At 46.8% G+C, this 16,599-nt stretch overlaps 1 protein-coding gene across 1 annotated transcript in view; it reads right to left on the reverse strand.

Annotated features, from left to right (window-relative positions):
* Positions 1–16,599, reverse strand: part of PLEKHG1 (pleckstrin homology and RhoGEF domain containing G1) — a 98,314-nt gene that overhangs the window by 16,825 nt on the left and 64,890 nt on the right. The window contains exons 6-11 of the mRNA XM_044244071.1: positions 14,208–14,358; positions 10,791–10,922; positions 8,254–8,436; positions 8,066–8,161; positions 7,788–7,874; positions 2,499–2,532 (exon numbers count right to left, since the gene is read on the reverse strand). Of these exons, the coding sequence (XP_044100006.1) occupies positions 2,499–2,532; positions 7,788–7,874; positions 8,066–8,161; positions 8,254–8,436; positions 10,791–10,922; positions 14,208–14,358 (683 nt within the window). The remainder of the gene's footprint in view (positions 1–2,498; positions 2,533–7,787; positions 7,875–8,065; positions 8,162–8,253; positions 8,437–10,790; positions 10,923–14,207; positions 14,359–16,599) is intronic.

Consider the following 16,599-nt stretch of genomic DNA (forward strand, 5'->3'; position numbering starts at 1 on the left):
ACATGGTACAGTCTCTCCTTCCCATAACTGGTGTTGAGTAGGTATCACGGGACTTTTGGGTTACATTGGGACTTCCAGGAATCTGTCAGCAAGGTAAGCTGCCTTTCTTGCACGTGCGTGTGCTCTATGGCTCTCTCTTACCCCCCCACACACGCACACACGCATGCTCTTTCTGTGTACTCTTTTTTTGCCCTCACTAGCTTCTAGAAAGAGCCATAGCCATCGTCTTTACCCTTTGTAGGACGTTAGTTAAAACGTGTCGGGTGTCATTAACCTCCGACTGCCACCCAGGATCATTTGCCACTTGATGAGCCACAGAGGTCAGAAAATTCTATTAAAATAAATGTCACTGGAGCCGAACTTGTCACAAGACACTGGACAGGCTGTGGTGACCGGCCACAGCAAAGGCTCTCAGGGAGGGCAGAGCCATCTGGAGAATTCCATGCCAGTCCAGTTTCGCCAGGCATCTGTGCCCCACCTGCTGGCGCGGGATGTCGAGCTATTCTTCCCTGATGGAAGCTGTCCTCCAGCACGGTGACTCTTACTATTTTTCTAGACATTGTTCTTTTGAACATTTGATGAATGCTTTAAGTTCTCTGACCAGGAAAGGGATTTTCTTTTCTTTTCTTGAGATAGAAAGCAAGAGTGAGTGAGTGAGAGAGAGAGAGAGAAAGGGAGAGAGACAGAGGAAGAGGGAGAAACAGGCTCCCCACTGAGCAAGGAGCACAATGCGGGTCTAGATCCCAGGACCCTGGGATCATGACCTGAGCCTAACACAGATGCTTAACCAACTGAGCCACCCAGGCACCCAGGATTTTCATTTAATTTCACAGATTATGTCTTTCTATCTATCTAAGGGGTACACAAAGTTCAGATTAAGAAAATTGGGTCTAGGGTGCTTGGTTGTCTCAGCTGGTTAAGCATCAGACTCTTGATCTCAGCTCAGGTCTTGATCTCAGGGTTGTGGCCTCAAGACACTTGTTGAGCTCCATGTCGGGCATGAAGCCTACTTTAAAAAAAAAAAAAAAAAAGAAAGAAAGAAAGAAAAGAAAGGAAAGAAAAAGAAAAAAATTGGGTCTAATCCTAAAGTTCTCTAGCCCTTTCCCTGATCATATGAAGTCTGAGGGTAAACAATTTTGGGATGTGGCTGTAATAGGGTTAAGGTTTTAAGAGTGTCCAAAATTCTAGAGAGTTCTGAGGATTGTAAAGACTACACATGTTGGTCCAATGTCGGTGGCAAAGTTACCTAAATGAGGTCATTTGGCCCAGTGGACTGGCCTGCTTTGCTCATACCCAGCCAAGTCCAAAGTCAAGGTAGGGCAAAGGAGGCAAAGGAGGGGATTTTCCCAGGCTGGGTTGCTCTGGCCTAGTCTTGGGCCTGGGAGAAAGGGACATTGTACCAATTAGTGGCTCAAAATTGTCCTATGAACTCACAGAACCTTACTGGTGTCCACGAACCCACCCCAGGCTGGGAACGAGGACTTGGTGCAGATGGCTTCAGACCGCCGTCTTCCTCCGTCTTTTCTCCTAAATCGAACATGGTCATCCATGACCTTGCCTTCTCTTTAGAATATTTTTATTAAAAAAAAAACAAAAAACAAAAAAAACTTAAGGTGCTTTCCCCGAATAAAATGGGAGCTTTTCAAGAAGTCAGGGCAGCGGGTTCCAGCCTAGCCCTCTTTTAGGGGTCACCTCTCAGGAGCTGTGGGGCATGACATGGGGGCGGGGTGCTCAGCCACGGGGTGGGGGTGTTCATCTTTCGACCTCACGAACACTTCTTGTTTCCCCTGCAGAACTAACCGCCAGCTGCGTGGAGGGGACACGAATCAGTGTTCGTACCTGGGGCAAGAGTCCTCAAAAATTACTTCAAACACCGTAGGTGAGAGTTTTTGTCAGACCCAGTTGTAAGTCTAAAGCCATCGATTCTCTTCTTACTCTGTTTCGTGTGGGAGAGAACAAGGATGTGATAAATGCTGTTGAATGAGGTTTTGATTTTGTAGGACAGACCTCACCTCTATTTATTTCCTGCGTGTTTTCTAAGCCTAGAAATACAATCACACTTGTGCAGCTGCTGTAATTTCGAAACCTGCATCAGGGAAACCGTTAACGATCTTGTTGGCGTGATTTGTGCAGGTAAACAACATAGATTTCCCTCCGAGGGGCTGTGGCGGGAAGTGTGTGGAACCCTGATTTCTGGTGGCGGTGGAAGGGAGGGTGAGCCTTGACCCTGGCAGCAGGTCTCACATTCTTAGTTGATACAGAGATCTGGACACGTGGCCAGCCTCACGGCTGACTCACAGATAAACCAGGTTAAATCAACATACAAGCAAGCCAACGTGTGAGGAGGGATCACGCCGTCTGCCGGCTCTGTTCTTTACCACAGTGAACAGAGAGCTGCTCCTTTCTTACAACTGACAATTTTTATAAATTCTAAGCTAGAAAATATGATACATGCAAGGAGACAAAATTTCAAATTGTATTAAGAGAATGAAACTTACGAATGGCATCCATTTCAAGTATTGCTTGCTTGGCCTGAAAGAAAGAAAGAATCGCTTTAATTGCAATTACTTTTGGCTTATTCTTTAAATTACCTGTCGTCATACAGAAGACCTATATGACCTCTACATCCTACCTGAAGAAGGGATTCATGAAAAGCTTTAAACTCATTATTTCTTTGAGGCACTAACGCATAGTTCAAGGGCTTCAAGCAGACGAGCGCCCTCCGGTGGACAGTGGACGCTATGCATTGGAGACACCAGTACTAAGCTCACAGCCCGCATCTGGGAAGAAGGCCTAAAGGGCAAGATAGGACCCAACTTTCAGGGGTGCTGGTAGACGCACATGATAGACACTCAACCCAATGGAATTACCACCTGCCCACCAAGGGACTGGGCCAGATAATCCTCTACTCTGGCTTTCTTCTTCCCCCCACCCCAAAATTCGCAGCTTTAAAGCTTGAAGACTTCTTTTCATTGTTATTGCTGCCAACAATATTAATGTTTAGGGAATTATAAAAAGATAGTTAACTATCCTAACATGAATCCTGTGGCCTGAGGATGCAGAGAGGGGGAAAAAAATTACTTTAAGTAGCCTATCTTGCCCCCTGTGTCATTTTCATAGTTCAAGGGTCCTGTAACTTAATCTATAAACATTGGGTGAAAAATCACCTTAAAAATAATTTGGTTGTATTTTGCCACACTGCACTGATAGTGCAATAAAAAGGTTTAGGGTAACTGGTAATATTTCATTAAAAAAAAAAAAAAAGGACAGGAGGGAACTTAAAAAAGCAAAAACAAAAAACAAAAAACCCGGGATGCAACCACCATAAGTTTGAGAAAACAAATGGTTAGATTTTTTTTTTCAATTTATTTATTTTCAGAAAAAATGGTTAGATTTTGATGACATTGATGTTTTTATCATAGAGTCAGTTTGAGGTTACTAGTTGGAACTAATTTCAAACACAGATAGGAGCTCAATTTCTGTGAAGTGCATTTCTAGAACCAGGTGGATATATAAAATGCAGAAGGTGGGGTGCTTGGGTGGCTCAGTGGGTTAAAGCCTCTGCCTTCGACTCAGGTCATGATCCCAGGGTCCTGGGATCGAGCCCCACATCGGGCTCTCTGCTCAGCAGGGAGCCTGCTTCCCCCTCTCTCTCTCTGCCTGACTCTCTGCCTACTTGTGATCTCTCTCTGTCAAATAAATAAGTAAAATCTTAAAAAAATAAAATGCAGAAGGCTCTACTTTTATCTTTATTCTCAATCTAGAGCAGAGTGAGTGTGAATATCATGTATTTGAATAAAGAAAATGCTTATTTCCAAGAAGTTTCCTGGTATCTATAGACTTAGACTTTAAGGACTTAGTATTTCCCCCACACCCCATCTTGACATTTAATTTCAGAAAAGTACTATTCCCACATTTTCCTCTAGGGGTCAGCCAGAGACCATCACTGAATCATAACACCGGAAGGAGGTTGGAAGTCACAGGAACGAATTTCCAACAGCTCACCGTAACCTTGTTAGGCGGTAAGGCTTTTTTGATGTTTACAAAAATTGCCCATTAGGCATTTCTTTTGTTTACTAGGAATAAACAGATTTTGAAAGCTTTGGAGGAAAAGATCTAAGAAGAAGTCTTGAAGAAAGAAGTGAAAAGTTCAACTTAGTAATATACCTGCTTAAATAAAATAGAAAATTATTATTACATCACCGTGGATCAAGTATATTAAATAAATGCATTTTCATTGCCCCTGGGAGCACTGTGGAATGTGGTTCACGCTTGCGCTGTGCACTCAGACAGACCTGGGTCTGACTCAGGTTCAGTCACGTATGAGCTCTATAAATGTGGGCAGAGAACTCACACGCCGCTGAGTTTCTGTTCTGACGTTTCTAGAATGGGGAGAGTAAGACCTTCCTCAGAAGGTGTTTTGCTGAGGGCGAAATACAAAGTGGTCAGCCCACTCCAGGTGTGTTCAAGACGTCGTCGCGGAAAACATGACGTTTACATTCTAAAAGTCAGAAATTTGGGTAAAGGAGTGCAGTTGTGTTGTGAGTGTTCGAAGCACGTTAGCGTGTCAAGGGAGAACGGCCTGGAACACACAGGTCGTGTGTGGGAGAAAGAGGACAGGGACGCAAGCCGGTCTGGTTTCGTAATGGCCTTTGGGAGTCCTTTGGCAGCTCTGATTTTCCCAGGAGACAGGTGAACCGTGGGCGGGGCCTATCAAAGCCACTCTGTCATTGCTCAGGGCGGTCCGGGGCACAGGGCCAGCAGCCGGGTAACTAACCAGGAGGAAAACACAGTCACTTCTCTGCCTGACTTACCTCACCCCTCACAACGCCCTGATGAGATGCAACTCACGCTTCGCCCCAGCACACACCTATGCACACTCATTTCCTGGGCGCCAAATCAAGGCAGACAGCCCCGGAGAACGAGCTTCAGACACACAGAGCAAAACAGACGCTTGTTGCTCAGGAATGTCCCTGGCCCTAATCCTGCAACCCCGCCACCCCTATTCCGATTCTCGTGACCACCAGCCCACCTTCTGCTCCACTTCCCTCCTCCCCCAGCTCAGCAAGGGCCGCTTCACCATCCACAGGATGATCCATTCTCGACCCGCACCTTAGCTCCTAGCTGCTTTATCTCTGATCGCCCCTTCCTTCCACTCCAGAACAGCAACACACAATCAGAGCGGCCCCCAGGACCCTAGCAGCACCCAGAGCTCTCCAAGTCCACTTTTCGACCACAGACGTCTGTATTTCCATCTCCCCACCTTTCAACTCCTGCTGAGCCAGTGTTTGGAATGTGCCGGCCAACGATCCTTCAAGCCCTGCCTGTTCTCTCTGTCGGCTTCATGCTCCACTCAGCTTGGAGCTCGTGCCCAATGCCTGTGCCGATTGGCACCCACACTTCCCTTCTGCTAAGCTTCCCCTTTCATGGCTCTGCTGGGCCTCACCCCCTGTATCCTGGTTCCTTGACACTAGTTTCCAAGCCACTGAGCGGATTTCCCAATGACCTCAGCACACCGATCCGTGGTGACCCCCTCTGTCGGGTCTTGGATGAACAAATTATTGTAGTCATCCTCACAGACTGGTCCATTTCCTTTAGCAAGTGTTCTGAGGCTCGTTACTTTCCCTCAGGCGCCCACACCTACCTGGGATCCCCCCACCCGGGCTCCCCCAACCCGACACACGACATCATCACTAACTCCAGGGAAATCAGATTCTTTTCTTCACGCGAGTCCATCTCAAAGGTGCTCAGCCCTGAATCATCTTTCTTCTCCCCCGGCTCTGGGAGGGAGGTTCCCACCTTCCCAGACGACTCTCTCAGCCAGCGCTCCGGATCCCACCCTCCCCGCTTCCCGGGGTGCGTTCCAAAGAGCACCCCTCGGCTTATCGATTCACTCTCCTTCCCGCCGCCCACTGTCACGTCCACGGTGTTCGCCTTCGCCAATGCCTCGCTCTCATCTTGCCCCTCCTCAAGCCACCACCTTGCATCTTTCCTGCATTTGTTCAAGTCTGCATTCAGTCTGCTGCTTCTTCTTTCTGCATTTCTCTCTAACGCCCTGCAAGCTCTCCCTGATCTCTTCGTTGCCAAACCAAATCTCGACGCTCCTGTTGGAATCGGCTGTGCCGACCCGTCTGTGGCATTTGAGACTCTAGCGACCCTCTTCTTCTTTGAGATCCTTTCCTTCCTTTGTCCCCACGCCTTTCTCCTTCGGTTTTCTTACTCCCTCCCTGCTCATTCTCCCCACCGGCTTGCGGATCACTGAGATGTGATTCCCAGGGGATCTTTCCTTTGCACACTTTCCCGGGCCGTCCTATCGAAGCTCAGGGCTTCAGTGACTGTCTGTGTCAAGAGAGCCTCCAGATCCGCAGCTTCCAAGACCTGAATTTCCACCTGGGCTGACTCGCCTCCACACACGCTACCGTGAGAGCTCCTTGCTTCCACCCAACCGGTTCCTTCCCTTGGCAGCTTGTCTCAGAACTCAGCACTGTCTCCTGGGCCCAACCCCTGACTCATCCTTGACTCCTATTTCTCTCTCTGTCCTCATGCACCTCATGGGCAACTTACGTTCCCGCTGCCTCTGTGAGAGCTTTTGCATCTGCTCCCCCTCTGTTGCTGGGGCTCCCCGAAGTACCCCTCGCCTGTTTTCTAGACCACCGCGGTGGCTGGCTGATGCTTCTCCTCCCGCCAGCGTCACTCCTTCGGCTCATTTATGACCCTGTCCCTGCAGGGGCTCAAAACACAGGGGAGATCATGCCAACCCCCTCCTCCACAGCCTTCAGTACTTTCCTACCGCCCATACAGTCAGACTCCATGGTGTGTGCCTTTAGACACCTTTGCAGCCCAGCGGACTGCCTTCCACTTCTCCAGCCTCACTGCCTGCTCCGTCTCCTGAGGGCCCAGCCCTTCCACCGAGGCACCATCTGTGGGCTGGGAACAGGGGGCACCCATTCATATCTCCTTGTTTTTGTTTATGCTGTTCCCTCAGCTTGGGTTTCCTCTTCCTCCACTTGATTAAAACATTCCTCATCCTTCAAGACTGAGGTAGGTAAGAGGCATTTCCTTCCTTTCCCCATTCAACTGTAATTGAACACTTTGTCCTTCCAGAATACTTCGCTTATACCTCTATTAATTCATCCTCTATAGCAAACAGTTTCTTATTTATATGGCTGGCTCTCTCATCGACAAATTCCTTCATAACTGAGTCTCTATCTTCTTTCCCTAACATTCCCACAGAACCTAAGCTTGCTCTGATCACGATGGGTGCTTAGTGGAGCTTTGAACACTTCTCACAAATGTATTCTACTAGTTCTCCCAAGATTTTCTTGTAGTCTTTTCCTTAATTTTAATTTGCTCAAGCCCCCAAACAAAATATAACAACAACAACAACAACAACAACAAAAACCTTTGGGGCAACTGGGTGGCTCAGTCGGCTCAGCGTCTGGTTCTTGGTTTTGGCTCAAGTCATGATCTCAGGGTCCTGGAATCAAGCCCCGTGTCAGGCTCCAAGCTCAGCAGGGAGTCCCCTGGAGGACTCTCTCCCTCTCCCCCTGCCCCTACTTGTGCTCTCTCTCTCTAAAGTAAGTTAACAAATATTAAAAAAATAAAAAAACAACCTTTGGCAATTTCCCTCCATGTGAATCTTCTTAATGTACTTGACGGGTTGAGTAGATCCCATCTGTATCCTCTCTATTTTCCTTATCTGGAAGGTGAACATGTATTCCTGGCAGGCTGCCTTCTGGGACTTGAATTCCTTCACATTTCCCTGTTTGTTGACCTCATCGTCTTACCTTTGCCGGAATCTTGGCTGCGTGGTTCTCCAGGATCAGCCTCTTCAGGTGCAGAACCCACAGGCGCTTGTCCTGCTGGGACTTCGCCTACCAGAAGGCAACGTGGACAGTCAGACGACTCGTGCCTCCCCAACACACAAGATTAGACCCTTTGATCACCCTCTGACAAAGTGGGAAACACGCCGTGCGGCCAGAAGGCTCTGGAAAGGCCGGCCAACACACGGTGCTCCTCCTTTCCAAGAGCGAGCCCCGCGGGGCCGGGAGGGCCCGGCTGTTACCTGAACTGTGTGCTGCAGCTTCGGGTTCTTATAGTGGAAGACGCTGAAGCTGAGCGGCTCCTTCGGAATCACTTCCACGAGCATGAGGTTGCTGCACTGTGCAGGACAGCAGAGGGAGGATGAGGCACGCTCGGAAGAGAACGGAGCACCACCCACCCCCCACCCCCTGCCCCAGTGCTCAGACCTACCAGGATGTGGGCTTTGTATGTGAACGTGTCGTCTCTTTTCTTTGTGATGAGCAGCAGCTTGTCAAAGAGGAAGAGCGTCCGCTCGTTCTTGGCGCGCTGGATGCGAAAGGTGCCTTCCAACACCAGCTCCCCATAGCTGGTCAGGTCTGGCCCCTTCCAGTTAGTGAGCAGACTCTGTATCTCCTGAAAAAGTGACCATTCCGGGTGACTAAGCAAGGAGGTGGGAAGACATGGCTGCAAGGACATGGTGGCCCATATGCAGACTCTCAAGAATGGGGCCTGACCATCTCTGATGGGCTCTAATGGTGTCGAATGATCCATGACCTAAACCCACATATACAGGTGCTGCCACTTAAGGGTTAACAGAAATGAATCAAGTTGTTAATTGCTGAGTTGCCAATTACTTATTTCCATTCCTTGATAATCCTTTCCTAGGGCTGCTGACAATGCTTAGGACTTTCAAAAGCTGGGTAAAGAGGACACAGGTATGTGACCTTCTCCGAAAGGCGTCTTTCTCTTGACATTCTCACCCATATTCTCTGCACAAAAACCTTCAGAGCTACTGACATGCAAACCTTCTTCCAGAAACTGAAATCCATACTACATATAAGTAACTCAGAACTAAGGGCGGTGAGAAGACACGGAAGATGCTTCTTAGAAATTTCCTGGTATTAATTCCATTTGTTAGGGGAAAGGAAATGAAGTTCGTCACTACCACATTTTTAATGGCACTTGATAAACATCAACTGAGAACAGGACTTTGAAATGTCTTTGGGATGTGCTGTACATCCACGCCAAGTGTTTTTTAAGGAAGCAGATATTTTACTGTTTTGAAAAATGAAAATATTCACAAACAGCATTTAATTAAGCAGCCCAGAGGACAGCCCCAAGTTTCACTGGTTGAAAGTAGAAATGGATAGGAATGGAGATAAAAGTCTGGGCCAGAGCCTGGTTTAGCAGTGTCTTCAGAATGCCAAACAGATTTCTAAGACGTGAAAAACCAGTCATTTAGCCATTTCTGAATATGCGATGGATGTTAATGTCTGCAGAACATGCGGCTGATGACACAAGAAAGCTTTTCTGACTATTCTAAAAACCAGACATGGCCTGGAAGACTAGAATGTTACCTTTGCTCGATTTCTGAGCATCAATTACTTCATACCACACTCTGGCTGCCTATAGATGAATCCTAGAGTTTTGTTTTGATTTTTGAGCTCAATAATGTATCTTTTTTCTTGAGTTGGGCATAGGGGCTCCGCACAGCATGGAATCACTCTGGGCTTTCATGTCTCACTGCAGGGACACAGAGGAGCATGTGACCAGCTTCTAGGCCCACATGACCTTTTGTTTTTAATTTTTTAGCTTAAAAAATATATTTATTTAAATGAAAATTTAAAATTTTTGCACAATCAGGGGTGGGGGAGGGGCAGAGGGAGAAGCAGATTCCCAGATAAGCAGGAGCCTGACACGGGGCTTGGTCTCAGGACCCTGAGATCATGACCTTAGTTGAAGGTAGATGCTTCACTGACCGAACCACCCAGGTGCCCCAACCTTTTGTTTTTATTTTTATTTATTTAAGATTTTATTTATTTATTTGACACAGAGAGAGAGAGAGCATGCACAGCAGAGGGAGCGAGAGAAGCAGACTCCTAGCTGAGCAGGGAGCCAGATGTGGGACTTGATCCTAGGACCCTGGGATCATGACCTGAACCAAAGGCAGATGCTCAGCAGACTACACCACCCAGGTGCTCCGACCTTTTGTTTTTAAATAGTGAACCTGGGACATGATCATTGGGTTAGTATTTATCAAATGTCTCTGAGGATTTAGGGTCTAAAACACTGGTGCTAGAAAGAGGCTTAGCAAATCTCTCGTCTGTCTTATTTTAGAAATGAGGACTCTAACATGTACTGGTGAGCCTCATCCCAAATGGAGGGGGAGAGAACCTGCTTCCAGACTTAGCTCTCCTTTCTCTGAGTCCCTGTCCCACACCACACATGTACCAACCCACAGTTCTGCATTCACTAGGGAGACAGGAAGTAAGACTCAAAAACCCTTCCAACAGCTTAGAGAAAGTTGCTTCCAAGAAGAAGGATGTATTTGTAATTAACACAAGCTAAGGGTTCTGGAGACTCCAACTTCTAACCTGGGTAACTGAAGGGGCTATCAACAAACTATTTGTTTAAAGTTATAATGTAATTTCTCTTAAATACCACTTTAAACAGTGATCAAATGAGCCACGTTCTCATCTTCCTTAAAGGAGACCGCCAATGAAGATGGTGGAGGAAATGGAATACTTGAGCAGCCTTAGAATCTGATTTGGAAAATGGTAGGGGCACCCGGGGGGCTCAGTGGGTTGAGTGTCTGTCTTCGGCTCGGGTCATGATCCCAGGGTCCTGCCCTCCCAGGCCGCTCTCCCCTGCCCCTGCTCATGCTCTCTTTCTCAAATAAATGAATAAAATCTTTTTTAAAAAAAGAAAGAAAATGGTAACGAGTCCATGCCCTGCAGCACCGCCAGACGCCGCCGTCTCAAGTTCACCTGCAACCGGACCGCGTGCTCATGCTTCCTCTTCATGTCGTTGATGTGCCAGGCCACTCGCTGCATCGTGTCGATCGCATCAAGCACCACGTCGTAGCCTTCGGTGTCCTTGTCAAGGTGATTTTCTATTTCCTTTAAAAAAAAAAAAAAAAAAAGACAACTATTTTCCCTTTTTTCTCATATAGCCTGTGACACACACGAGGGGTTCCCCGTATTTCACGTTTGCCTGTACTTACACGCTACCATCATGCCTTAAGGATCCGAGATAGTTTACCAGAACAGGCTTGCAACAAAATGGTAAGATGGGAATGAAAACGGGGGGAGGAAAAATAGGACTGGATTAGAATTTCATGACAAGGAAGAGAAAAGAAAACACTATATGTCCATTAAGTCTCGTAAGGATGCAACAGTTACAAGAGATACAAGAGTTGCTATGACGTTTAAAGACTTTGGAGTTTCCTGGTGGCCAATGGTAATAGAGTTCTCACCCTTACAGGATAGAAAACATACTTTCCTTTTCCTCCCAGAGGAAATATAATATGTAACACAGGACTATGTAACAGACTGAACCACAGAGTGGATGCTATCTTTATTTTTTATTTTATTTTTTTAAAGATTTTATTTACTTATTTGACAGACAGACAGAGATCACAAGGAGGCAGAGAGGCAGATAGAGAGAGAGGGGGAAGCAGGCTCCCTGTTGAGCAGACAGCCTGACGTGGGACTCGATCCCAGGACCCTGAGATCATGACCTGAGCCAAAGGCAGAGGCTTAACCCACTGACCACCCAGGTGCCCTGGACACTTCTTTAAAAGTATGTCTATAGCAAGTAACTTGCTATACTCAAGGCTTTAAAGCCCCAAATGAAGTTCATGAAATACAAGCCTTCAGAGTATTGAGAATGATCTCAGGGTTCACGTATTCTCCGGCGATCAGCGCTCAGGTCAGCTCTGGAGTTCCACAACCCCAGGGACATGACAGGGACATGAGCTCTGCTCTAATCCTTTCTAGCACAGAAGACACATGTCCCTAGACCCCTCAAGAACCTATGGAGAGGGACTGTTGTATCATTTATTTTTATTTCATTCTTTATCTACTCAATAGTAACGACCAGAGAGCTGGGGGTCAATAAGTGCTTATTAAGTTGGCGCTCTATCTTCTTAAAACAGTAACAGTAACCTATACAAATATGTAAAACAATAAGAAGATATTATAGTCAATTAGATCATTTCTGGGACATCAATGAGGTACATAATCATTAAGCCAAAGGATGGACGTTGAATCTTATGGTAACTTATGAAGGTTAGTTCCATTATTTTATAATCCTACTTCGTAAATCTCTGTTTGCTTTTACTACATACTCAAGTTTTCCATCTAGCTAGAAACTGGGAAGGAATTCGCATTTTCTTCCCACACTCAGACCCAGCTGTTAGAAAGGCTCTATGAAACTATACCACTAAAACGACAGCTCCCAGGTAAGCTCCAAATCTATAGCAGATTAGAAAAAATACTAATTTCTTCTTCTGGTCTGAGATGCAGTCCTGTCCAACAACAAACAGACTCCCGAGTACAGAGTGTTTTCCTATGCAAACCTTCATGGATGGCTACACAGCTTTGAAGTGATGTAAACGACACAGAAGGAACCCTCTAAATCACCCTTCAAAGCAAAAATACTTCAAAGGCAACCAGAAGTTAGTTTTTGATTAATCTAACCACCGTTCTTCACTTCCAGTCGTTATGCACGGAATGCCGGTGTCCCCCCCACCCTGCCAAAGCCACATGTTGAAATCCTAACCCCCCATTGTGCTCGTCTTAGGACGTGGGGCCTTTGGGAGGTAGTCAGGTCATGAGGATGGAGCCCTCCCGGAGGGGATTAGTGCTCTCATAGATCCCTCTTGCCTCTTTCCACCTCATAAGGAAGTGAGAAGGCAACCGAGGCAGCAAAATCATCAGAACTTGACCAGACTGGTGCCTTGATCTTGGCCTTCCTATGTCTAAACTGTGAGAGATAACTGTTTGCTGTTGAAGCCACCCAGGCTATGGGATTTTCTTATCGCAGCCTAAACCAGGACACCAGCTCTTAATTTAGAGGGTAAGAGCTATGCTTCCTTATCAGTTGTCTTTTTGTAAGAATCTTGACTTGCTATGTCTCCCGTGCTTAAGTGACTGTCATCTTAGACTTTGCTTTTGATTGACGGCTGCCTAACTATCTAGAAGGCTATGTTTAGAGATCACTGAGACACACTAGTCTTAAACACCATATTAGTACTGTCCAGGAGAGCTCTTTCCCGGGTCAGGTATGATGTCAGCATTACCTGGACACTGGCTTAGCAAATTAATTCCACTAATCTAAGAGGTCATGGGTATTAATTTAACAATTAAAATGATATCCCTGGTGTGGCTTCACAGGACACAAGATTCTCCAAACATGAGCCACCTGGCCATACAGCCAAAGCTGAGAAATTTCTAGCAAAGTTGGACCATGAGCATTGTTAAAATTGTTGATGTGTGTGAACAGAGCAAAACTGGAATGATTATCCAAGTTGGAAACCTGGAATCATTTAAAAAGAGATACATACAAATTACAGGCTTGGTGATACCGATAAGCGCTCTGGATTAAAGTCATAAGATTTTAATGAAGTATAATCCAATAATAAAACAAAGCAATAGCTCACTTTTATGGACGGCCTGTGAGCTACAGTGAACACGGACAATTTACAGGATTTGAACCCAGAGCCTGGCCCCTAGCCACCATGCTGGGTCCTCCTTGTGTTATAAGGGCAGTCCAGTCCTATTAACCCAACAGGAACGACTTGCGGGAAAACTTTTCACCAATTTTATCAACTTCCTTAGAGGGAAGACAAGAGAATGTGAGAGCTACGCCTACCCTTGTTTCTAAAGCCTCCTTGCATTGTATACAAATCACAGAAATGCAATCAATACGATGGCGGTGCTAAGCCCGCTTAAAGATCATTCCTCACGCCACTCCTCGGTCTTCTCTTTTGGCTCCTTCTCTTTGCTTGTACAAAAGCCAGTCTATGACAGATGGTGCCCCTGCCCAACTGCCTACGGAGTCTAGGCTCGTGGAGATAAAACACACAGAAATCTGCTTCTCATTAAGGTGAGACTCTCTGCCTGAAACCATCCGCTGCCCGGAATGAGTCACTCCTAAGCCCTATCAGAATCAGAGCTAAAATGAATCTTTTCACTTGGCTGGTGTCAATGAGGCTGCAGGCCCAGAATATAAATATCTCTAATTCCTCAAAGCAGATCAGTCCGTTGTCAAGTACGAGTGTGGAAAACGTTTCCATATGTCCAGAAAAAGCCTTTTCTGAGCGTTTTTCCCCCTCAGTGTAATAGATCTGTGCACCGGATCGCCATCCCCTGGAACGCAGTCAAGGGCAGGCAGAAACTTACGTGCAAGAGGAGATGATATTTGAGAATCCGCTGAACCGGCTTCAAGAGATAGGACCCCAGAGGCAGCGAGTGTTTCAGAGTTTCCTGACGCTCCCGGAAGAACTTGGCCACCATCTTGTTGCGCATGCACTCCGTCAGCACGGCCACGGACCTGTGAGAACGATCCACGTTTTTATCTGAACTGTAGTCATAAGATGGCTATGCAAGTTTTACATGCCCTCAAGCACGTAAGGGAGAAACAGAGCTATATTTTGACTAAAATGCCCCTGGACAAATTAGGAAAAGGTGTCTCTTTGGGTGGATGGATTAGAAGAGAGCACTGGACAGAGCTGGTTGCACGTGGACATATGGCTTCTAAGCAGCAAGCTCCTCCTCCCTTCTAGGGAAGCAATTCCCAGCCACGACACATGCTTGGCCAAAAGGGGATCTGAGTCGGGTGATAGCCCCTGGTTGCATCCCATGTGGGTAATGGTGCAGTGCTCGAACCGCACATCTGTATTCGGTCTCCACAGGTCAGACTGCAAGGAGGGGGCACCTTTGTACCAGGAAAAAGGAGCTCCTTCTTGAGGAGAGCGAGTCCCCTGCTGGACCTCTGTCACCACTTTTGCTGGTTGCCTTTGTAGAAATCGCAAACTGCCGGACACTCTGTGCAGATCTTTGGAGAATGTGGCTCATAGGTTAACTCCCCTTGGAGAATCTTTGAACAGATCCCTCTAAAGACAGTTTCTGAAACAGCGAGAGAAGCTTACTTCTTAGGGAGTGTGCCTCAGTGGACTAGGAAAGTGAGTCAGAGCTCTTTCTGCATCCCAGCTCCCCCGAAGGTGGTAAGTATAGCCCCAAGAGCCCAGGGGAATAATCGAGACGGTGTTCGTATCTTGTACATGAAAGCCAGTGAGCTCGTGGAGTCTCATACACACATGTAAATTAAAATCATATGGTCTCATAACTTAGAAGAAAGCAGGTGGAAGTGATTTCGGCCCCTTTCTCCCCAAGTCAGTTATATGTTTTCAGGATTAATTTAGAAAATTAGAGCCAAACAACAAAATAAGAGTGCTTGGAAGGAAGTGAGATGGAGGTCTCCTAATGAACCTATTAGAATTGCTTTTGTGCCCATGTGCTTTGAGAATTATCTGTCCAAACGGGTTTAGTTCCTCTAGAAGCTGATATTTCAGAACGACTCCTTATCAGGTAGCCGAGGGTCTTTTTGAAGGTTCTTCCAGAGCCAGAACTGGCTGCCCAGTTGTCCTTTGGCCAGCTGATGGCTTCAGCTCCTGCCCAAGGACAGGACACCTGCAACAGATTGGGAGGCGCTCACTGAACTCTGGGCTCAGGGCCCAGGGAGACAGCTGAGGACAATGACCTGACAGGGCCTGGGCCCCTCCTTGGGGAAAGGAGGAAGGGCTTGTGTCTCTTCCCAGGGAAACTGCTGGGGTGTGCCTGGTATGAAGAAGGTGGACATCTGTCAAGGTGTGCCGGCGACATTCAGTATCTCTAGCCTGGATCCAAGGGGAGAAGAAATGTTGTCAGATGGGCTGTGATGGCCGGCACTCTTAGCTTGGTAAGACTGTGGGGGGGAGGGTAGCAGACCGGGGCTTCAGAAAGCAAACTGGAGACAGGGCCCAAGAGCAAAATATTTTCCTGTGAATATGAAAATCACAACACCAGGCAAGAACCAGGCACAGCTGCTTCCCTGAGTGTGATTTGCAAGCATCTCTCGGCTAACCTGTTTCTTTCCTTCCTCAAAGTTGAAGATCCACAATAAAAAAGAAAAGAAAACATGAAAATACTGTAAAACCCAAAATAGAAAGCACTTCCTCTCCAGGAGACTGGTCTTAACTCTCCTCCCTGGGACTTCCTACTCTCTTCTTTTTCTTTTCTTTCTTTCTTTCTTCTTCTTCTTCTTCTTTTTTAAAAGATTTTATTTATTTATTTGAGAGAGTGAGAGAGAGCACAAGAGGGGGGAAGGTCAGTGGGAGAAGCAAACTTGCCGCTGAGCAGGGAGCCTGAGGTGGGACCCGATCCCAGGACTCCAGGATCATGACCTGAGCCTAAGGCAGTCGCTTAACAAACTGGGCCACCCAGACGCTCCTTCCTACCCCTTTCTCTCATGTATCTTTAGTTTCTAGGACACACAATTAAGTCCATACTACATTAATTTGTCTTTGTTGATTTGGTCTTTCCTAATACCCTATCCACAACTGCATTTAGTTGAGTCTGATGCTCAAAAAACCCCTAAAAGTTGCTAGAAGGCTAGGATATTAGTTCCCATTTCCTGCCAACGCAAAGTGGGCTTGGGACCAGACTCCATGGTGCTCTCGCATGAACCATTCTGCCTGTCCTTTGACCCTGCAACAGCCTCATAGAGAAAAATCTACCTTTGTTTTGGACCCTC

This window comes from Neovison vison, chromosome 1, assembly GCF_020171115.1.
Source record: "Neovison vison isolate M4711 chromosome 1, ASM_NN_V1, whole genome shotgun sequence".
Classification (NCBI taxonomy): Eukaryota; Metazoa; Chordata; class Mammalia; order Carnivora; family Mustelidae; genus Neogale; species Neogale vison.